Source organism: Sinocyclocheilus anshuiensis, unplaced genomic scaffold (genome assembly GCF_001515605.1).
Source record: "Sinocyclocheilus anshuiensis isolate Anshui unplaced genomic scaffold, SAMN03320099.WGS_v1.1 scaffold79, whole genome shotgun sequence".
NCBI lineage: Eukaryota > Metazoa > Chordata > Actinopteri > Cypriniformes > Cyprinidae > Sinocyclocheilus > Sinocyclocheilus anshuiensis.
In genome coordinates, this window is record NW_015548213.1 from 361,668 (window position 1) to 384,581 (window position 22,914).

Here is a 22,914-nt window from a genome sequence, read left to right on the forward strand (position 1 = left end):
GAATCATCAAAACATAGAGCTCTTGTTTCTTATTAAAAGCTGAATGTTTTTAATGATGTGTCTACTAGGTGAGAGGCCTTACAAGTGCCAGACATGTGAGCGCACGTTCACCCTCAAGCACAGTTTGGTCCGACATCAGCGAATCCACCAGAAACTCCGTGGAGCGGATGGTGATGGTTCGACTTGCGGGGTCACAGGTGGACCAGACGAGGACTGCTTCAGCGGGCGTTCGGCTAGCGAAGGCGAGTGCACACCCACCAGCACCAATCCACCCTCTGAGAACGAAAGCGAATTATCAGACACTGTGAAGGGGGAACCAACCTCACACGAGAAAGAGGATTGTGTACCCTCTGCGGAAACTGAAGAGTTTAAACTAACCTCCAAGACAGAACCTGCATCAGCAACAGAGACACCCAAAGAACCTCCAGCAGAGAAACGAGCATCGGATTCACTCACCGCATCCGACTTAGAGCCGTCGGAGGGATTCATTCAAGGCTTACTGGAGATCCACACCAAACCCACTACTGAGCACATTTTGCCCACCCCCGAGCCGCCACTGCTTGGCGCGGAGTGAAGAGCGACTCTTTTCTTAGTTTATCTTATCTTGTGGTGAAATATGCTGCAACAAGAAGCAGTGCCATATAAAAAAAAGTACATTGCAATGAGAAAAAAGAAGCAATGACTCTTTCCAAGTGCCTTTCTACTTTTTTTGCTATATCTTTATCAGCATTTATCATGATCGAAAGTTGATTTTTATAGTATTTTATGATTTTTTTTTTGTGTGATCCTGAGAGAACTACTTTAAGCAATATATGAACAAATTTGCATATCGTATTGTACAGTTCAGAGACTGCGAAATCTGTCTTATGAAAAGCAAGTTTATACCCTTATCCAGCGACGGCTGAGATTAACAAGAGGACATGTTTCTACTGAGAGGCTTGCACCCAAGTGCATAACTGGAATACACAGACGACTTGTTCACCATAGGGCTTCTTCGTTGCTGTTTGTCCTCTTTATTTGGCCAGTTTCCCATTTTGTGTAATTCCTTTAATGACGGAGGCTTCCAGAATAATTGTTTTATAACAGCTCTTGTTATACTGGGTGCTGTCGTGTGAAGATGTTTTGGGGAAACAGCCAAGCAAAACGATGTTCAGCAGCTGCCGCGTTAAGTATATGGGCAATGTTTGCCCAAAACAGGTGATGAATGTCCAGCTGTGCTGATTGTGTCAATGTCTTTAGTTAGCATTTGTGTTCCATTTTTTGGCACAAAAGGATGGTTTTTAATGTGGGAAGGCAATGTTTTTAGATTTAAGGGCTCTTGAATTATGTCCCTCAAGCCCTGTCTCAGCTCCTTAAGAATACAAAAATAAAAAAGCAAACACAATGAGGAATTACAGGAAGCCCATGAGTTATGAATCTGATGTACTTGACAAAAATACGATGAAATGTGTACCTGTGTCCAGGGTTACCGTCTTCCAAAAGCTTCACTTTTTAAGCCTTACTCTTTCGTCTGAGCATTTAGGCAGGTGTCTCACTTTCTGCCGGGCTCACGAACTAGAATTCATGGTGTACTTGAACCCTGTCGCCCTGCTGCCTCCTGTCAGGATGTCGTCCTGAAGCGCTTCTCAACTAGGAGGACCCCATGTCAATCACACGTTCTTTTGTAGTGTTGGATCTCTTGGACCTCTCAGTTTTATGAACTCGTGTTGTAAAGAAACCTCAGACACAAACAAAGCAAACCTCAAAGGGCATGGAGACTGTATGAAAATTGTGTGGACTGGTAAGCATCTTCGATTATAGGTCTCCTGATTTCCTGGAGCAGCCGTTTACCCAAACGGATGCCTGTTGATCAGCACGTGCCGAAGTGCGATGACAGGATGCGAAAAGCAAGCAAACAAGGAAAAGGAATCTTGAGCCAATAGTGGGGCTGGGGAGAGAGTTTGCTGTGCGCCCCCTAGTGGTGAAGGTCTAACATCTCTGCTCAGGCACAAGACTTGTAGTATTGGATGAACTTGAATGCAATCGCTTTATCTGTGTATTCCGGGACTTCTGCTTCCCCCGATGCCTTTCCCTGGGTTCATGTGAGTGTGTTTTGTGTTGGTTGTGTGCAGAAGTGATTGGTTTCCTGGTAAGAATGCTCACAGATGTTTTTAATGTATTTATTATGACCCAGTGCGGGTGAAGAAGTAAATGTGGAGAAGCCATGTATTAACACAATTATGCTGCATAAAAATGATTCAAATTCAATACTTCGCATCCCAGCTTTGATCTGGGTCCTTGATGATGATGATAATAATCACTTTTGATCTGAAAGCTTTATGTAGATCTTTGTATGCATTTTTTTTTTAGAATGTGTGGTCTGTTTCTATTATCTTATTATGATGATTATTTTAGTTTGACAGAGATAAAAGTTGTTTTCATTGATATATTCTTTTGTGTATAAAACTGTGAAGTTTACTGTTATTCTGCTATGGGTGAATCTAGGGTAGTTTTGCATGATAACCTCTTATGTTGTTCAGTTATAATAATTTGTTTCTGTTTCGCCCCTCCTGCCGCCCCGCTCTGTCTCACTCTCAGGGTTCATACAAAAGGCTTTCTCAAATCGTCATTTTTCTTGCAACAAAAAATTCTCTTCACATATGATTTCTGAATATGTTGAATCGTCAATCACTACTTTTAGCACTTGACTGTGAATTCAAATGAACAGGGTGGAGTTATCAAATCCACATTCCACTCATGGGTTTTCTACAAGATATGTTCTCCTTTTTCCGTGTTTTATTTGAATCCTCCCTGTCTCTTTGGAAAAATGCAGAGGAATGGAGACCTGTCACTGTTTGACGTGCTGACTGATGTAAAAGGGAGCTTTGTGTCGCTGCTACCTCCCCAAAAATAATTCTACTGGACTTGAATGGAACCAGAATCACCAGAACATTTTTGGTACACTACTCTTGTTCTTCGAATGAGTGCTTCAGAATCAGAAATGTAAGCTGTTCTGTATCAAAACTATTCAAGCAATAAAGATATATTAAAGGAAAGGTGTGGCAGGATTTTTTCTTCTTTCCTCCCAAAGGCAATCTGCCACTTTAATGCATACGTTTGTGTTCTGCACTCTGCAATTATAATGGGCTTGGTACTGTTTTTGACAAGCAATGAAGGTCTATACATTTTTATCAACCGCTGTTGACACTAGTCTGAAGTCACACTGTCTGTGTAGGTACTACATTTGATGAGGAATGATCTTCTGTAGAATACACACTTCAGAATCCCTGCAAAAGTAGGTCAATTGAATGTTTTATGAATACTGTGAATTCGGCCATTTTCACGCACAGTATAGTAGAGGGGTAGGCATATTTGGACACAGATGCTGATTTCGGAACTGCATACTACACATAGGGTTGCAAAAAGGTGGAAAATTTCCAGTAAATTTCTGAAACGTTCCAGAAATTTTGGAAACTTTCCAGGATTTTTTTGGAATATTCCAGGGATTTTTAGAACGTTTCCAGAAACTTGCCAGAAATTCTCCACCCCTTTGCAACCCTAATATAAATTTTTACCATATTTTTCTATTGCAGAAATGGTTTGAGCAGTATGCGAGTATGCATTTTTTTTGTATTGGGACTGTTCCCAGAATTTTTCTGTGATGATGAATCCACACCAACAGGTGTCAGCAAGGGGTTAAGGACTGGCTGGTTGGTTTCAGTGTTTAGCCCCTGCTGGAAGATGCTGTAACTACACCACTATGTAAATAACCAGACTTTGACATTAAAACAGGCAGACAAAATAGGGAAAATGTTATCTTTTTCAGACTAAACATACAAGTAATTTAATTTACATCTATTATGAGATGTCATGTATACAAGAAAAAAATGATTACAAAAACGCTGGTGGTTGCAGTAACACAGATAACATTAGTGAAACGAGTTGGTGAACGTGTATTTGCATGTCTTCTAAGCAGATCCAGAATCTGCAGACTTTGCGTTTTCAACACTGACTTTAGGGGAAAAAATCTGTGGAATGGATTCAAAACCGTACAGTGTATTAAATGCAGCTGAGTCTAACTGATGAAAATGTAAAGAGCAGGGAATGTGTAGGACAACAAGCACACAGGTTGAATGTGTTTGTAACAATTATACAGGAAAGTGACAACGTTTTCCTACTATATCTGGGTTATTCAATTCTACTCCTAGAGCAGTGTTTCTCAACCCTGGTCTAAGCAGATCCAGAATCTGCAGACTTTGCGTTTTCAACACTGTACGGTTTTGAATCCATTCCACAGATTTTTTCCCCTAAAGTCAGTGTATTAAATGCTATGCAGAGTCTAACTGATGAAAATGTAAAGAGCAGGGAATGTGTAGGACAACAAGCACACAGGTTGAATGTGTTTGTAACAATTATACAGGAAAGTGACAACGTTTTCCTACTATATCTGGGTTATTCAATTCTACTCCTAGAGCAGTGTTTCTCAACCCTGGTCCTGGGCGCCCCCCAGCACTGCACATTTTGTGTGTCTCCCTAATCAACCACACCCGATTCAACGCATTAGCTCATTAAAAGAAACTCCAGGACCTGAAATGGGTGTGTCAGATAAGGGAGACATACAAAATGTGCAGTGTTGGGGGGGCGCCCAGGACCAGGGTTGAGAAACACTGTCCTAGAGGGTTTAGCTCCAATGCAAACACTCCTGAAGAAGCCACTCAAGGTCTTCAGGATTACTTGAAAATTAAAGGCAGGTGAGTTTGATCAGCTTTGGAACTGACGTCTGCAAGACAATGGACCTCCAGGAGGACCTCAAAGGATCCAACCCTGCTCCTGGAGAGCTACCATCCTGCAGACTTTAGTTCCAACCCTGCTCCAGCACACCTGTCTGTAATTATCAAGCAACCCTGAACACCTTGATTAGCTGGTTCAGGTGTGTTTGATTGGGGTTAGAGCTGAAATCTGCAGGATGGTAGCTCTCCGGGAGCAGGGTTGGACACCCCTGCTCTACTATATCAGTGTCATTTCCAGCACAAGATTTAGCCAGTCTGAGAGATGGAAATTTCTCTAATGGAGTTTGCTATAGGTAGGTGCCAAACGTCAACGCTTCTCTCCAGTATGAATTTGTTTAAGATCTTCTATCTGGCAAAAGTTTGTGTATATCTCAACAACGTCTAAAAATATGTAGGTCATGTTTGAGGCCTCCAGAAAGCTCTTCAGATTGGGTAGTTCTGATCAGGAGTGCTAATAGCGACTGTTTTCCTACAAAAGGAAGATGTTAGTTGGTTCCCTGCTTAACTAAACCCCACAGTCCATGCTGTGGTGTGGATTCTTGTAGATCACAGTTTTTTTTGTCTCAATACCACCTTTCCAATTAGGGAGGCTGGAGTTTTCATGCATGGAGACCAGCTTCTGGAGTAAGTGTAGAATGCAATTCTACTTAAGTTTTTTTTGTCATCAGCAATCTAGTTGATGCTGCAGGTTCTTCTATGCGCTCTGAAGTTTGGCAGATTGTTGGTGAGAAACCCTAGTTTCCATCCACATTCATTTTTCATCTTTAAAAGTCCCAGATGATAATGGAATGGAAGGAGCTGAAGAGACTGTAACAGCCTTCACATCATCCATTATAGCAAAGCAGTTTTCTTCAGATTTCACTTGACATTCTGCAAAAACATACCAGTGTAGTTATAGTGCAAGCAGCAATAATTAGACTTGTTCTGTGTGTGTTATTGTCTGTGAAGGCAGATTTCCACATGCAATTTATTTCTTTATTTTTCATATTGTGAATACAAGTGCAAATTGTTACATACAAAAAAAAATCACTGAAATTGGTTAAGCGTCAACTCTGTTACCATACTCTAATATTATTTTTTTTTAAATCTGCAAAACTACTTCATCCTTTCAGGAAGTGAACTCTCCAAAGACAAATATTCTTCATCATTATTAAAAAGTCAACCCTGTTACCAGGATTTTGTATTGTACCCAAATGATTTTTGAAAAGTGGATATTCGTGAGTGCATGATGTAGCATTTATTTCCAAAGCACAAAGAAAAATGAAGTGAAATTAAGTTTTTGATCATGCAGAGTAGCGTCAGTCCTGTTTATAGACAAAGAAGACTATCCTTGTACCCAAAAAATACAAAAATAGGATGTTTATATGAAAACATAAATGCTGAAAAGGCTGACGTTCCTTGCAATACACAGAAGTTTTTGCCATCTTTACAATGGCATATTTCTTTGGTTTTGAAGGAGAAGCTGGAAGCTACATTCTCCCTCACCTATTCAAGATGTGAGAAAAGTTATCAAAATACACATCTTTTTGAAGATTTGCTGTTTCAAATAACCTCAGTCATACTTACCGTATTCATCACCAGACTCTGGTTCTTGCTTAACTTCTACAGTCGTGTTAGATGGGCCGACGCCAACAGTGACCTTCACAACTTCCTTTGATACGAGTAAATCTTTCCCCTCTGTAAAACATTCATCTTAAATTAGACGGAAAACAGAAAGTCGTACAGACAGAATTTTAATTTCTGGATGAACTATCCCGTACCTGCATGCATTACACGCAGGTGTTTTTTCATGGATGATGAATGAGCGAAGAATTTGAGACATATGGGGCACTGATACGGCTTCTCCCCCGTGTGACTTCGCAGATGTACGGACAAATGCGCAAACTGCCGATAGCTCTTCTTGCACTGTGGGCACTGGTACGGCTTTTCTCCGGTGTGAACCCTTTGATGAACCACCAAATCTTTAGCTTGCCCAAAACTCTTCCCACATTCAGCACACTCGAATTTGGGTTTATTCTCTTTGCTGTGAGTGCGCAAGTGGACCTTCAGGTGTCCCGCCTGACTGAAAACCTTATCGCACTGAGGGCACTCGTGCTTTTCTTCGGTGTGTGTCCGTCGGTGCAGAACCAGACTGCTGGGTTGACTGAAGCTTCGCTCACACTGCGAGCACTGAAAGAGTTCGTCGCCCCGGTCGTAATGATGGCGGCGCTGGTGACGCGCGAGGTCGGAAAGTTTGACGAATCCTCTCCCGCACTCAGAGCATTTGTGCGGTCGCTCGCCTTCGTGAACATACCGAACGTGTTTTCTGAGGCTGGCTGCTTGAGTAAATGTCTTCAAACACAAACTGCATGTATGAGAGACCCCTGAAATGAATAAATATAATCTAAAATATGAATAATAAATATAAATGATTAATTTAATGATTCAATCAAATATAAAAAATTCTAAAAAAAATTATATTTAAAATAAAATTATTCATATTTTTAAAATTAAATAAATACGAACACTGATTTTTTTGACACATTTTGACGCATTCATTCTATTTTTTTGTGGCTTCAACTTGACAGAAAAAAATATATAATAAATAAATAGTTATATTTATTTTTAACATAATATATAATACATACATTTCTTACTTGGTAAGTAAGAAATATTTATAGAATTTATGCTTTATTTCAAAGCATTTAAATGTGTAAACAGTGCTTTTTCATGGCATGCATGGCAGTACCTAGCCATCTCATAATTTCTTACCTGAATGAAACGCATCTTGATGTTTTTTCAGACTTGCTTCAGAGACGAATGTTTCATCACACATTGAACACTGGAGAGGGTTTTCGCCCGGGTGGCCGCTCTGGTGGGCAATCAGGTTTCTCCTCCAGCGAAAACCCAGGCCACACTGAGAGCACTTGTAAGGTCTCTCTCCTGCGTGAATCCGCTGGTGAATTTTTAACATACAATGCTGACTGAATCTCTTCCCACAATGAGTGCATTCAAATGGCTTCTCCTGCACATCGACTTTTGGAGCACCTGTTGGTTTCTCCATTCCACTTTGCTTATTTGTTGAAGCTTCTGGAAATCAAATAGAAAAAAAATCTGTAAAATTAAATTGCTAATCATTAAAAACACGAGAAATATACAAAGAAAGCAAGTTTGGATGGTCAATTTTTCAGGACTGTCATTTCAAACGTACTTTCGTGAATTCGCATGTGAGCTCGGAGGAAACTGGGACGCCCAAACCCCTTGAAGCATACAGGGCAGTTGTGTGGCCTCACTCCTGTGTGAATTTCCAGATGTTTCTTCAAGTCTCCTGGGGTATAAAAGCTCTTATTGCACACAAAGCACAGGAATGACCTCTCTCCTGTGTGTGTTTTAATATGCACAATCAGAGCCGATCGCTGACGAAAGCTTTTGTTACAGGTGGGACAGTTGAAGGGCCTTTCACCTGTGTGAATTCGCTCGTGCTGTAACAAGCCTTGGCGTCGACCAAACTTCCTCCCACAATAAGAGCAGGGGAAGCACTTCCCCTCTTTGTCGACATGCTGATCTGTTAAAATTACAAAGAAGAAGAATCCATATTAACAAAACCATTATCAAATAAAAGTTCAATTGAGAACATAATTGAAAGTCCAGGTTATGCATCAACCCTGTTACCATCATCACTCACCCCTGTTACAATACTGCAGTATTACAGAAAACAATTCTTAATCCTTTCAGGAAGTGAACTCTACAAAGACAAATTTTCTTCATTGATTTTCTTCAATAATTTTGTATAGTAATTTCTATTAAACCCTTTTAGTGCCAAGACTAAGAAATGGCTATCATCCGATCACTATCATCACTCACTCCTGTTACAATACTGTAGTATTGAAAAAAATCTATAAAACTACTTTATACTTTCAGGAAGTGAATTCTCTAAAGACAAATATTCTTTAATTAATTAAAAGTCAACCCTGTTACAAGGATTATAATAACTCTAAGACACTAATAAACACTTTTAGTGTCCAGACAAAGAAATGGCTGTGAGTCCTGTCACCATCATCACTCACCCCTGTTACCATACTATAGTATTACAGTACTGTAAAACTATCCTTTTAGAATGTATTCTCCAAAGACAAATATTATTCATAAATTATTAAAAAGCCAACCCTGTTACAAGGATTTTGTATAGTAAACAAATTACTTTTCAATCAAGTGGATATTGGTAGAAATATTAGCATTAAATTATCTTTCTAATAAACATTTGTAGCGTCAAGATTACGAGATTGATGTCAGTCCTATTACCATCAGCACCTCACCCCTGTTACCATGCTATTGTTTACACAACAATTCTGTAAAAAATACTTAATATTTTCAGGAACTGAACTCTCCAAAGACAAGTATCTTTGCTTATTATTCATCAATTATTAAAGTCAACCCTGTTACCAGGATTTTGTATAGTAAACAAATGATTATTGAAAAGGGCACATTCTCTGAGTTATCAACATTAAATTATGTTTCTAATAAACACTTTTAGTTCCAAGGACAAGTTTGTTTGCCTATTTATCATCAAATAACTAAAATGTCAACCCTGTTACTAGTTATTATAGTAATCAGATGACTATGACTCCATATTTGTAGAAATATCAATACACCTTGTTACCATCCCAACATAAAATTTTGGCAAGTAAACAGTTGCTGGTCCCCATTGACTTCCATAGTATGGGGAAAAAAATATTGAAGTCAGTGGGGACCAGCAACTGTTTGGTTACCCACATTCTTCAAAATATCTTCTTTTGTGTTCAGCAGATGAATGGAATTTATACAGGTTTGGAATAAAGGTGAAGATGAACTCTTTAAGGTTGACCAATGCAATGGTATATCTTCATTTAAGAAAATAAATACCAATATTGCAATTAATGCATGCAGTTCTATCCTACCTGGATGAAATATAAGTTGATGTCTTTTCAGGGAAATTGCGAGAGAGAAGGTTTTGTTGCATATGGCACAATGATATGGCTTCTGATGATCTGTCAGCTCTGAGCTGGAACTCTGATCAGCACCATGGTCTTGATTCACTGATGGACTGAATCTCATCTCAGTCTCTGATAGACGCTCCCCTGTGCTCATTTCTGAAAACATATTAAGGCAATATTATGTGACATATGCTTATTATAGACACAAATAACCTAACCATAAATAAACAGCTATAAATCATACTGTCTTCAATAGCACCAAGGTTTTCAGAAAGCACTGCTGATAGCTGCGATGAAGCAGAAACACCACAGACTCCTTCCAAGTTATCTAGTTCACCCTGGTCCTCCTCCTCCGGAATAAGCATATCAGCTCCAGCAGCTCCAGCATCTCCGTCCTGCAGCTTGTTCAGATGGGACTGCATGTGTGCTTGCAGGCTGCTGGGCCGAGGGAAGCTTTTGGAGCACAAAGGACAACTGTGAGGTCTCACGCCGGTATGAGTTCCCATGTGTGTCTTCAGATCTCCTGAACCATAAAACCGTCTGAAGCATATGAAACATTCGAAAGGCTTTTCTCCGGTGTGAATTTTCCGATGCACGATCAACACCGAACGCTGCCTGAAGCTTTTGTTGCACACGGTGCAACGGAACGGTCTCTCTCCAGTGTGAATACGTTTATGTTGCTCCATATCTTGATGTCGTCCGAATATTTTTCCACAGTATGGACAGGTAAAGCGATTTCTTTCAGCAACACTCAAATGTTCTGTTAAAAGAAATTAATCAACAGTATTTTCAATGATCTATGAAATTGATAACATCAAACCAAACCATTTTTAGCAATGCTATTGGTGATTTAAACAAAATGGTTTGCAAACTGGGCAGCAGGTTCTCAACAAGCTTCAAGAAGACTTTAAATGATTTTAAATATGAGAAAATAAGCATTAAGTGAAAACAACTTTAAAAAATTCAGATATTTGTTATTTTGAATGAACTGTTGTTTTTCTTTGAAGCACCAGGATTCAAAGTCTTAGAAAACCTAAATATATGAGGTAGCCTAATTTTAAAAGTGTGCTTTTTTTGACCTGTAAAAGTAAATTAATAAAATATTAAACCGCCATGGGCATTTTTATATTAAATATAGAGTTTTCTAGTTATGCTCTAAAATATTTTTTGTTTTATATAGATCAACTGAATATAAATATTTTATTTATATATATATATGTGTGTGTGTGTGTGTGTGTGTGTGTGTGTGTGTTGTATATATATGTGTATGTGTATATATAAATATTTCTAAATATCCTTATCCGTAATCCTTATCACAGACGACTGGAAAAGTCAAGGGGTCTTTGAATATTGTTGTGCCTTGGAGTCAAAAAGTTTGTGAAACACTGTGAGGTCCTTAAAAATTTGTTAAAAGAAAAATATTGTTATAATTGAAAACTATTGAAAATATGACTAACACTAATAATAATTTTCATAATAAATTAATTTTATTCTACTAACAAATAAAAATCAACAAAAAGAAACATAATAGAAAGTATTTTATAGATTTTTTACAGAATAAATGCCTTTACATTTCAGGAAGGGGGTCTTGAAAGGTCAGAAAAGGTTTGAAACACCTGATTTTGGTAACTTCTGAATAGTAGATGGCGCAACAAAATAACCTCAGAGGAGTCCAATTTAGCGAACTGTTTGACTTCCATATTTTGGGGGCTCTGCTATTTCTCCTCCACTTTATTTCAAAACTTAAATTTGCTGATCTCACCTGGATGAGCGACACGTTGATGCTTTATCAGAGAGAAGGAGAGAGAAAACCTCCGGTCGCAGAGTGTGCAGTGGTAGGGTCTCTCCTCCGTGTGATGAGTACGGTGGTGTTTTCTGAGGTTTACTGCTTGGCTGAAGTATTTCCCGCACTGGGTGCACTGGTACGGCTTCTCTCCGGTGTGAACGCGCAGATGGATCTGAAGCTTCGCTTGCTTATGAAATCTCTTTCCACAGTGATTGCACTGATGCGGTTTGTTTTCATCACACGCTTGCTTGTGAGCTGCAGACACTTCCTCTTGAAGAGGATTCAGCGTTTCAATGCCTGTGAAGAGAAAATTACACAATGTGGTACGTAAAGTGTGATTTTGGACCTCTTTTGAGATTTCTGGGATATGGTATTCTGGTAGAAACGATGAGTGCAATGGTAAGGTTTTTGTAATTATTAGACTCACCCTTTTCAGCAGAATGTGCAGAGTCGTGAGAGAGCTCAGATGGAGGAGATGGAGCTTGACTTTGGGGAACGTTTTCATTAGGTGCATCGCTCTCAATATTATCTATAAGTTCCAGAGGGTGAGATTCACTAATGTCCTTAAGTGCGTCGGTTTGTAAGTGCTTGTATAGATCTTCAGAGGCCACAGAAGAGCAAGGCCTCTCTCTGTCATGAGCGTCCAAATGGTTCATGTCCTCAGATTCAGAGAAGGTCTGTTTAAGAGATGTGAGACCGGATAGACGTGCGATGCTGTTGACACAGTCGGGGCAGCGGTGGGAAATCTCTCCCGTGTGTGTTAGCTCATGTTCCTCCAGCTGACACGCAAAATTTTTCCCACATTCGACACAAATTAAGCACTTACCCTCCGTACTAACATCTTCACCTGCAAAAAAAGAGGATACTTAGTTTCAGTTTGTGTCTTCATTAGAACAGATCGGGAGAAATGTAGCATTCTATCACTTGCTCAGCAATGGATTCTCTGCAGTGAATGGGTGCCGTCAGAATGAGAGTCCAAACAGCTGATAAAAACATCACAATAATCCACAAGTAATCCACAGCACTCCAGTCCATCAGTTAATGTCTTGTTCAGCGAAAAGCTGCATGTTTGTAAGAAACTAATCCATCGTTAAGATGTTTTTAACTTTAAACCATCCAAAAATACAAGCCCATAATCCATAATAGTGCTTCCTCCAGTGAAAAAGTCCATCTCCTGTTGTCTCTCACATCAAAATCCACCCAGAGATTTGTTTAGAGCTGTTTTGGCTTGTAATTGGTGCTTGATTTGTGCAGATTTCTCTCCTGATTCAGACGAGATGAAATTTCACTGGAGAAAGCAATATTATAGATTATAGATTATATTATATTTTAGCAAAAAGCAAGTTTGAAGTTAAAAATGTCTTGATGGATTCATTACAAACATGCTTTTCGCTTCACAAGACGTTAATTGATGGACTTGTTTTATGTATTATTAACTTCATTTATAGTATGTATATTATACAGATTATTGTGATGTTTTTATCAGCTGTTTGGACTCTCATTCTGACGGCACCCATTCACTGCAGAGCATCCATTGCTGAGACACTGATCTAATGCTGCATTTCTCTCTCAACAAATCTGTTCCAATAAAGAATCAAACTCACCTTCAGTAAATATATTTTTAGCAAATTTCCATTTTTATGTTTAAGCACTGATTTCTGTGTTTGTATTTGGATTATGTAATTGTAATGTAATGGACATAAATTGTAATAAATCTTTATAAAACAGTCCATTTTGACTCTAAAATTTGATTGGATGAGACAATAAACTGCCAGGACACGCTTTCAGGTGTTTTATAAGCTTAATTAGGTTTTACAGAGTTAAATATACGACAGTAAAGGGGGGATGGACAAACACTCCATCCGTTGTAAACCCACTATAATCTCTTACTGTCTTTAGTCCTATTCACTGCATTGTGCATAGCAACATTTTGTACCTTGATGAAATGCACGCAGATGTCTTCTCAAGGAGGATAACAGAGCAAAGTTTTTAACACAAATCGTGCAGTGAAAGGCTTTGGCATCCGTATGGGCGATCTGATGGGTCTTGAGGTCTCTCTCCCGGGTGAAAGTCTTTCCACACACCAAGCACTCAAAAGGCCTCTCTCCTGTGTGAATCCGGACGTGTTCGGACAGATGCTGAATGCGGGAAAAACCCTTCCCACACTGAGAGCACTGAAAAGGCTTCGCTCTGGCAGAAAGACTCTTTGCGTGGTCATCTGTGGTGACGTTTGAAAGGAAAACGACAATGTTTAGTTATATATATGTACAGATATATACATGTGTTTAGTATATTTGGCAGCTAAACAAAAAGAAAGTTTCTGATGACATGTGACCCTGCAGCACAAAAGCAGTCTTAAGTAGCACGGAAATATTTGTAGCAACAGCCAACAATACATTGTATGGGTCAAAATGATTGATTTTTCTTTCATGCCAAAATCATTAGGATATTATTCATCATTCATGAAGATATTTTCTTCATTTAATAAAAACTTAATTTTTGATTAGTAATATGCATTGCTAAGAACTTCATTTGAACAACTTTAAAGGTGATTTTCTCAATATTTAGATTTTTTTGCACCCTCAGATTCCAGATTTTCAAATAGTTGTATCTCAGCCAAATATTGTCCTATCCTAACAAACCATACATCAGTCGAAAAATTGACCTTTATGACTGGTTTTGTGGTCCAGGGTCACATTACTATAGGTTATCAAGTGAAATCAAAGTCAAGGTCAGTTTGGACTTTTCACAAATAAGTGGTACAGTATCTAAATGTACAGGTTAGCATATAGCAATGCATGAATGCAATTTGCATAACGTATAATGTGAACCCCTGCATTCTCACCCAGATCATAGGAAGCTCCTGATGGGTGCAGCTCAAGTGTCCTCGCCGCCTCTCCTGAATCAGGCTCCTGTGCTCCAGTGCTGTGGCCCGCTGATGGAAACACGCCCACTTCCTTCAGATCAATGCTCAGATCCATGTCTTACTGAAAATCTAGAAAAAAAAAATGCATTTTTGTATTATTATAATAAGTACTAGGTTTGTACTCTGGTACAGCGATGGTACAAAAGGTAAAACACTATGACATTAAATTACTATCATCAGTATCATGTGGTATTTGCATGGAACTGCAAAATACTTAAAACAATACCATGGTATTATTACCATGGTACATGCTCAAAGAGATGGCAATACTCTAAACAATCTATATCCATTTGAAATGATTATATTTCACTTTATTATAGTATGTATGTCTTCATGTCTATATGATAACAAAATCAAAGCTGGAGGCTGAACACACCTCCTTCAGTTGCATTTCGATTTAGTCCCATGTCAACAAACAGTAAAAGGTGCATCAGCTGTTACTCAAGCAGATGAAAGAGAAAAACAAACATTAGTTGCGCCACAACATTGAGACACGGATGTAAAGTTGATGCAGAAGAAGCCTCACCTTTCCTGTGTCTCAACATGCACGTCCACACCAACTGACAACCCGGAAATGGCTGGAGGTGTTATTGACTTTTCAAAATAAAAGTCAATCGCGGAATAAAAAAAAAAAAGTTATACCATGCAAATATTTTTTATAATTCGTTTTTGTATGCAACGTTCACTTTAATCTTGCCACAAACATACCACAGGTCTTAAAAATACAGTTTAGATCTAAATGCCATTACATATTATAACAAATAAATCAAACAAGACGCATTTATTTGAAACGACCATAATTTTCAAGCAAATATTTTAGAATTTCAAAGGGTTTCAATTATAAAACTATGATAGTTATACGTTTGAAATGATGATAAGGTATTGTTTATGTGATTGACCACGCCTGTGGTTACACTATAATTCTAAAAAGTCATTTTTAAAAGTCGCCTCAGAAAGATTAAATTATTTATTTATTATTATTGTTAAAAATGTCTAGAATTATTTGTTTTCTGATGGTTTAATGCGTTGATACATTTTGTGTATGTGCCCAAATAATTTTTGAGGATGCAACACTTTCTTTCTGAGAAAATTAAAGGCCATTACTAAAAGAGTTTATTATGAGACACTGACTGTGTTTTGGTGTGCTGGTGTTCTTAAGACCTTGATATAAACAAATATCAGTAAGTGGAGATATGAGAGACAAGCATTATACACATGAAAAGCTACTTTAGGTTATCGTTGTCATATTTGAGGGGATGTTGATCCAGTTCATATACACTGGCCTGACATCACACTTCTTCGTCTTGATGTCCAAGTTTTGGTCTTTGTCAGCTTGCTAATCGTAACATTGTAATAATAACACAGCACTATGCATACACTAATCAGCTACAACATTAAACCTGTCTGTAAAATCATGTTGGTCCCCCTTGTGCTGCAAAAACAGCTCTGACGCGTCAAGGCCAAGACATCAGAAGCAGATCCTTTAAGTCCTGCAGTGTACCGTATTAATGAAGGAATTTGTGGTTTACTTGTATTTTGAATTTTGCACTTCATTGTATAGTAGTCAGTCAAATTAATGTCCTGGCAGAAAATTACCACTACAAATTTTTGTAAACTTCCCTGTTGAAAAAAACAGCATATGCTGGTTAGGTATGTTTTGACGGTGGGATAGCTGGTCCTTTGCTGGTTTAAGCTGGTCCTTTTGCTGGTTTATGCTGGTCCTTTGCCAGCACATGACCAGCATAAACCAGCAAAGGACCAGCTTAAACCAGCATCCCAGCGTCAAAACATACCTAACCAGCATATGCTGTTTTTTTCAACAGGGTTTGTACCTTTTTTACCCCTAAAGAGCTCATAATAGTACCATAAGAGTATTACTACTTTAAGGGAACATACTCGCAAGTACTAATATATATATATACGGCTGCAAGATTAGTTTTTAATGAGCCGAAAAGAACACACGTCACACCTCTGTTCATCAATTTGCACTGGCTACCAGTAGCTGCTCGAATTAAATTCAAGGCATTAATGTTTGCCTACAAAACCACCACTGGCTCTGCACCACTTTACCTAAATTCATTACTTCAGAGTCATGTGCCTCTAGAAGCTTGCGTTCTGCAAGTGAACATCGCTTTATTGTTCATCCCAAAGAGGCACAAAATCACTTTCACAGACTTTTACATTAACTGTTCCCTCCTGGTGGAATGACCTGCCCAACTCAATCCCAGCAGCTGAGTCCTTAGCCATCTTCAAGAAACGACTAAAAACACATCTCTTCCATCTATTCTTGACCCTCTAACACCAGCACTCTCTATTCTATTTCTATTATATCTACTCGTTTTCTTTTTATTTATTTATATAAAAAACTTGCTCATTTAACACTCGCACTCTTTACAATCATTGCTTTCTTTTTATTTAAAAAATAGAGCCTCTAACACAGTATTCTATAGTCTTTTTCTATTCTATCTACTTGTTTTCTTTTTATTTAAAAAAGAGACCCTGTAACACTAACGTTCTCTACTTGTTTTCTTTTTATTTATTATATTTAAAAAAAACTTTTGTACTGCGTTAGGCTAACTGAGACTTATCACAGCACTTGCATATTATTGCTCTTTTGTTGGTTTTGATTGCTTCTGTTGTCTTCATTTGTAAGTCACATTGTATAAAAGCATCTGCTGAATGCATAAATGTAATATGAACCCTTTAAGGGTAAAGAAGGTTAATAGTTTCCCTTTGAGGGTACTGCCCCAGTGGCAAGCTGTTGCACATTTTTCTGACAGTGTGATCATCAAACCATTCCTGAACAATTTCTTCAGTGTGTCAGGGTGAATTATCCGCTGAAAGGGGTGTATGTGGTCTGCAACTTTCGTTAGATGGTGTGTTTCGAGGTAACATCCACATGAATACCAGCAGTCAAGGTTTCCCAGCAGAACATAACACTGTCTCCACCGTCCTGCCTTCTTCCCATAGTGCACCCTGCTGCCACTTTGAGTTTTTTGACAAAACTTACTTTTCAAAGTCATCTGAGGCCATTTGTACGATTTACACAAAATTAGGCATACACTATCTTTATACACTTTTGAGAGAAATTTATAAAAATAATTTTGATTCATTAAATCATTTACCATTGTTTACTTGGGCCATTATGATTAACTACTAATGATTATTACTGTAATAATAATAAAAGTACAGATTACTGTACTTCTATAGCTCACAGCTCATGTAAACAATGCAGTTTGTGGCAATAAAAGACACTATTTGTCATTGGAATGTCAATATAATTCATGAATAATGTTAGTATTGCTGAATTAGGTGTTTATATGACCACAGACGCACATTAGGCATCATTGTCAGGTGTTAATTGATTGGTAAATAGTCCTTCAGTTATAAGTTTAACAATCAGTAATAAAGTAATTTGTACCTAACCTAATAAAAAAAAGCAAAGTTGTATGTGATCCTTTGAAAATGGTTCTTAATTAGTACTAGAGGTCTGAAAAAGCGAAATCAAAAGAATTTGTTGAAGCAAAAGGTTTAGCAAAGATGTAAGTAAAATAAATGGTTAAATGTTAATTTAACTGTAATATATCCCAATCAAATGTAAAAACCTTTCTGTCTAGTTGCCAGACATGATTAAATAAACTGCTGTCCGTGTAAATCAATTTTACAATATTTGCAATATTTCTATAAAGACACACTTTGTTAGTGCTGTGGTTTGAATAATAAAACAAAACTGTAAGCATAAGTAATCATACAGACAGCACATTTTCATATAACCTGACACCAGCCAGCACCTGCAGCCCAAGCATTATTTGATTTCTTTACTTTTTCTAGCATGTTATCTTCAGTAATATGAACGATTTGTTCTGTGTAGCATTTGTGCATTGCAAATGACCATATTAAGGGAATAATTCATTACATTTATATAGTGCTTTACATTGTGAGGGGTATCTCCTCGTCCACCACCTTTGTGCAGCATCCACAGGGATGATGCAACGGCAGCCATAGTGCACCAGAACGCCCAGCTTACACATCAGTTTACTGGTGGAGAGGAGACAGTGATGAAGCCAATCAGCAGATGTGGAGATGGTCAGAGGCCAATGGGCAAATTTGGCCAGGATGCCAAGGTCACACCTCTACTTTTTTTGAAAGACACCCTGGGATTTTTAACGACCACAGAGAGTCAGGACCTCAGTTTAACGTCTCATCTGAAGAACGGTACTTAATGACAATATAGTGTCCGCCATCACTATACTGGGGCGCTAGGACCCACACAGACCACAGGGTGAGCACCCCCTGCTGACCTCACTAACACCTCTTCCAGCGAGACTGAGATCTCTGCAGAGCAAAAGTGGGCATTTCTGACTTTGTGGGTGTTTTCAAACTGCTGGGTGATCCCCCTTACCTGACCCCACCCCTAAACTTACCGTCACCATGACGTCAGCCAATCAGGTAACATGGTCTAAAAACGCCCCAATCTGGTAACTCCCATTACTTTCTGCAGAGACCTATACACTCTTAAAAATAAAGGTGCTTAAAAGGTTATTCACAGCGATGCCATAGAAGAAGCATTTTTGGTTCCACAAAGAACCATTCAGTCAAAGGTTCTTTAAAGAACCATCTCTTTCTTACCTTTTTATAATCTGAAGAACCTTCAAAGAACCTTTTGTGAAATGTAAAGGTTCTTCAGATGTTAAAGGTTCTTTATGGAACCATTTAGACAAAAAAAGGTTCTACTATGGCATCGTGAAGCACCTTTATTTTAAGTGTACTTGCTTCCAGCAGCAACCTAGTTTTCCCAGGAGGTCTCCCATCCAGGTAGTGACCAGGCTCAGCCCTGCTTAGCTTCAGTGGGCAACCAGGCGAGAGCTGCAGATAGCTGCTAGCTACAATTATTAATATACATCTTATTAAAGTTTGTACAATTAAAAAGAAATTAGAAGATTAAAAAAAAAAATCAGGCTGTCGGTGCCAATGGCCTTGTGGGCAGTGTGCCGCCAATATACAGTGCCGTTGCGCTTCGGGCATCCTGAGTTCGAATCCCGGCTAACTGTCCTGTCCTAATAAAAGGCAATAAATGCCAAAAAAATATATATTTTTAAAAAATCAGGCTAAAATGACATATGAGTACATTGCACCAATCATTTACATTTAAGCATTTAGCAGACATTTTTATCCAAAGCAACATACAAATGAAGACAATAGAAGCAATCAAACCAAAGAGCAATAATATATGATTTATAAAAAGAAAACAATTAGATATAATATAAATAGAATAGAGAGTGCTTTAGAGGGTCAAGAATAGATGTGTTTTAGTCATTTCTTGAAGATGGCTAAGGACTCAGCTGCTCGGATTGAGTTGGGCAGGTCATTCCACCAGGAGGGAACAGTTAATGTAAAAGTCAGTGAAAGTGATTTTGTGCCTCTTTGGGATGAACAATAAAGCGACGTTCACTTGCAGAACGCAAGCTTCTAGAGGCACATAACTCTGAAGTAATGAATTAAGGTAAAGGGGTGCAGAGCCAGTGGTGGTTTTGTAGGCAAACATTAATGCTTTGAATTTTATGCGAGCAGCTACTGGTAGCCAGTGCAAACTGATAAACAGAGGTGTGACGTGCATTCTTTTCGGCTCATTAAAAATTAATCTTGCTGCTGCGTTCTGGATTAATTGTAAAGGTTTGATAGAACTGGCTGGAAGACCTGCCAAGAGAGCATTGCAATAGTCCAGCCTGGACAGAACAAGAGCTTGAACAAGGAGTTGTGAAGCATGTTCCGAAAGAAAGGGCCTGATCTTCCTGATGTTGAATAAAGCAAATCTGCAGGACCGGACAGTTTTAGCAATGTGGTCTGAGAAAGTCAGCTGATCATCAATCATAACTCCAAGGTTTCTGGCTGTTTTTAAGGAGTTATTCAATTCAATTCAAGTTTATTTGTATAGCGCTTTTCACGATACAAAACGTTGCAAAGCAGCTTTACAGAAAATTACGTTTCTACAATATATCTAGTAGTAGCTTATGTCAGTTAATGTACATATGGCAGATATGTACAGAAAAATCAATTAAAGACGTAATCAAACAGAAATACAGAGTTCTGGCATGAAACTCTAGATGGCGCAGTCCGATAGGTCTAACTCAATCTGTCCTAATGACATCATTATCACATGGCACAGCTGATTGGTTCTCTCCTGTATCGGTAGCCAATGAGCTCGCTGCTCAACATTCAAATACATGACTAGTGCTTGCCGTAGCAGTTGCAGCTTGCTTCAGAAACCCTCCACCTTCCCCAGCTCCACCTGTATAGATCTCTACGAGGTGATTCATGTATGCTATATTTGCAGCAGCAATATTTCTTACATGCTCACAGCAGCATGTTGTGGATGTATTGTCAGAAGCAAGTCTCTGTACTTGCTCTGCCGCAGCAGCGTAGCAGATCTATTCCGCCAAGACCAAATACATTAACATTGTCATGTACATTACCATGCCAGTCCCTCCGAGAGTTGTCATGACAGAAATGATTATATGTTGCAATCAAACCTATAGCAAAGTTTGGTAGTTCTGTATGTTGTTTCAGGGTTGGCATCATCTGAGGTCCTCTGAGGGGTTGGCATCATCTCTTCTCAGGTGTTCTGGATCCAGACTGAAGCTTGTGTAAATCCTAGTTATGGTTGATGTGCCTAACTGGATGGTGAAATTGTGATGAAGTGATGTGTTTGTTGAAGCCACAAGCAGTTCTGTCTTGGTAAGGTTGAGTAGAAGGTGATGGTTAAGTAAGTTTGCACCGCACTCTTCCGTCACTTGATCTTTTTATTTTGGTGCGTCAATCTGTTAAGTTACTTAGTATAGGAGATCATGATCCGCACTGACGAGAACAGTCTTCTTTTTACGGTTTATTTTACATTCATCACTGATGGGACAAGACATCAAGTAAGAAATGTCTGTTAGACAAGCTGAGATGCGAGCAGCTATCATCAGATTATCAGTCTCTGTTGAACGGTCACTTCTGAAGATAGACTGGTTGATGTCCAGGAGGTTGTTCTGTGCATCTCTGATGCTTGTTTTTGAACATCAGAATCAGTTTTATGTTTTATCAATGTACAAAAACACAAAAGCTGAGTTACTTAGTTGTATCTTTGTGTTCTACAAAACATTGCACAACTGAGTTTAAACAACAGTTCACAGTTTTTAAGGTGAGAAGGACACACATATTAAAGGGGTCATATGATGCTTTTTTAAAGATCATTATTTTGTGTATTTGGTGTGATTACAGTCGCTCATTCAGAAGCGCCAGATTGTCATAGCAAAGTCAGAATTACCTCCTCTCCTAGGTTCATGAAACGGTCGTCCATAAAATGCATTGCTGTTCTGTTGTAAGTAATCTTAAAGATTCCTAAATGCATCTACTTTCGGAAGGCCAAATAAAGTGCTTTTGCTTTCGCCTAGAAACACACAGCGTCTCCCTGACATGGCTGCTTCAACACTAACTGCGGTTACTGAAACCACGCCTTCTTTCTTTGCGTGCACATTTGGGCGCATTATGCAAATATTTCCACATAGTGATGTAGATATGTGGGGGCGTGTTAGAACGAGCCGTTTTAGGGGGGCGTGGCAGAGTCTTAACTTTGATAAAGAATATCTCTTTGGTTTTGAGACTTTAGTCTTTGCAACTTCAGGGATTTTATCTATGCACAATCAGCTTGTAACACTCCAAAGAGAAAGGAAAACTTGAAATCGCATCATATGACCCCTTTAAAGGACTATGAATTTATGCCACCTTCAAAATGACTGTGAAAGCCATTATAAAGACCTTTTGGCGGAACGAAATTGATTTCTGGTTCGTTATAGGCTATTTGTTTAGTTGAACAATTAAATGTCATTTGGCAACAGACTTGATGAGTACAGTAAATGCAAAAAGCAGGTATTTTTTAACATTTTTCTTTCTGAAAAAGCACTACACTGATCGTTAATGCAACCATTAAGGGCCTAAAATCGTTAAAAGGAATAAGAATGGCTACATTTCTTTAAAATCGAGTCCATAATGCCATCTCATCTCACAGCTCTTCTGTCACGACTAATGTCCGCCAACAGCTGCCGTACTTTTCGGCCATACCACCAGTAAAAGGGGGAGTCCGGTAAAAGCTGCTATACATTATTATCATTCGTTTTATGCACCACACACCCCAGTCATACATAATATCTATATACATTCCTAAGTAAACCTATATTAAGCGTCTCACATAGATTAAAGGTTATAATATCTATCTCCATCCTTAACTGCCCTCGTCCACCCCTCCAGCTGACGCAGTGGTGCAGTCCGCGAGAGGCAATGGCAGAGGTGTAGAGGGAGAGAGAGGAATCCAGCGTCCTGACAGCTTGACTTCAAACCCGCAGCTGTGACACTCTGACCCGCGGACAGCACACCCGGACCCGGCACACCCGAGCCTGCGGACCGCCAGAGACTCGCAGCTCAGCAGGGCTTTCTCAAACT

General features: G+C 38.8%; 3 protein-coding genes across 11 annotated transcripts in view; 2 read left to right on the plus strand and 1 right to left on the minus strand.

Annotated features, from left to right (window-relative positions):
- Positions 1 to 3,006, plus strand: part of LOC107653799 (ras-responsive element-binding protein 1-like) — a 55,717-nt gene extending 52,711 nt beyond the window's left edge. For all 6 annotated transcript variants that reach the window (XM_016440623.1, XM_016440624.1, XM_016440625.1 and 3 more), the window contains one exon: positions 69 to 3,006. In XM_016440623.1, the coding sequence (XP_016296109.1) occupies positions 69 to 574 (506 nt within the window). In that variant the 3' untranslated portion in view covers positions 575 to 3,006. The remainder of the gene's footprint in view (positions 1 to 68) is intronic.
- A 2,062-nt stretch (positions 3,007 to 5,068) lies between these two features.
- LOC107653801 (zinc finger protein 271-like) lies at positions 5,069 to 15,007 on the minus strand. Of its 4 annotated transcripts, none has more exons than XM_016440631.1 (13): positions 14,960 to 15,007; positions 14,810 to 14,867; positions 14,353 to 14,502; positions 13,444 to 13,725; positions 11,935 to 12,354; positions 11,484 to 11,804; positions 9,981 to 10,481; positions 9,686 to 9,877; positions 7,960 to 8,313; positions 7,521 to 7,838; positions 6,530 to 7,132; positions 6,336 to 6,446; positions 5,069 to 5,639 (listed from the first exon to the last, which is right to left on the minus strand). In XM_016440631.1, exons 3-13 carry the CDS (start codon positions 14,486 to 14,488, stop codon positions 5,521 to 5,523), a joined length of 3,357 nt encoding a protein of 1,118 aa, XP_016296117.1. In that variant the 5' UTR covers positions 14,489 to 14,502; positions 14,810 to 14,867; positions 14,960 to 15,007; the 3' UTR covers positions 5,069 to 5,520. The 4 variants fall into 4 exon arrangements, with proteins under 4 accessions (XP_016296117.1, XP_016296115.1, XP_016296116.1 ...); XM_016440629.1 differs by having other exon boundaries at positions 9,966 to 10,481; XM_016440632.1 differs by lacking the exon at positions 5,069 to 5,639 and adding an exon at positions 5,782 to 6,254 and having other exon boundaries at positions 9,966 to 10,481.
- Positions 15,008 to 22,722: 7,715 nt separating this feature from the next.
- LOC107653802 (cullin-2) overlaps positions 22,723 to 22,914 on the plus strand; it is an 18,144-nt gene continuing 17,952 nt past the window's right edge. Inside the window, exon 1 of the mRNA XM_016440633.1 lies at positions 22,723 to 22,914. The gene's annotated coding sequence lies outside the window, so the exon portion shown is untranslated.

Bases quoted from the DNA above. Each gene is read 5' to 3' on its own strand.
- LOC107653801 (XM_016440629.1), bottom strand. From the start codon at position 14,488: ATGGATCTGAGCATTGATCTGAAGGAAGTGGGCGTGTTTCCATCAGCG. The intron at 10,482-11,483 runs GTGAGATCAGCA...TTCTTTTAACAG, and splicing joins TCAACGTGTCGCTCATCCAG to AACATTTGAGTGTTGCTGAA. The intron at 7,839-7,959 runs GTACGTTTGAAA...TTTGATTTCCAG, and splicing joins TCACATGCGAATTCACGAAA to AAGCTTCAACAAATAAGCAA.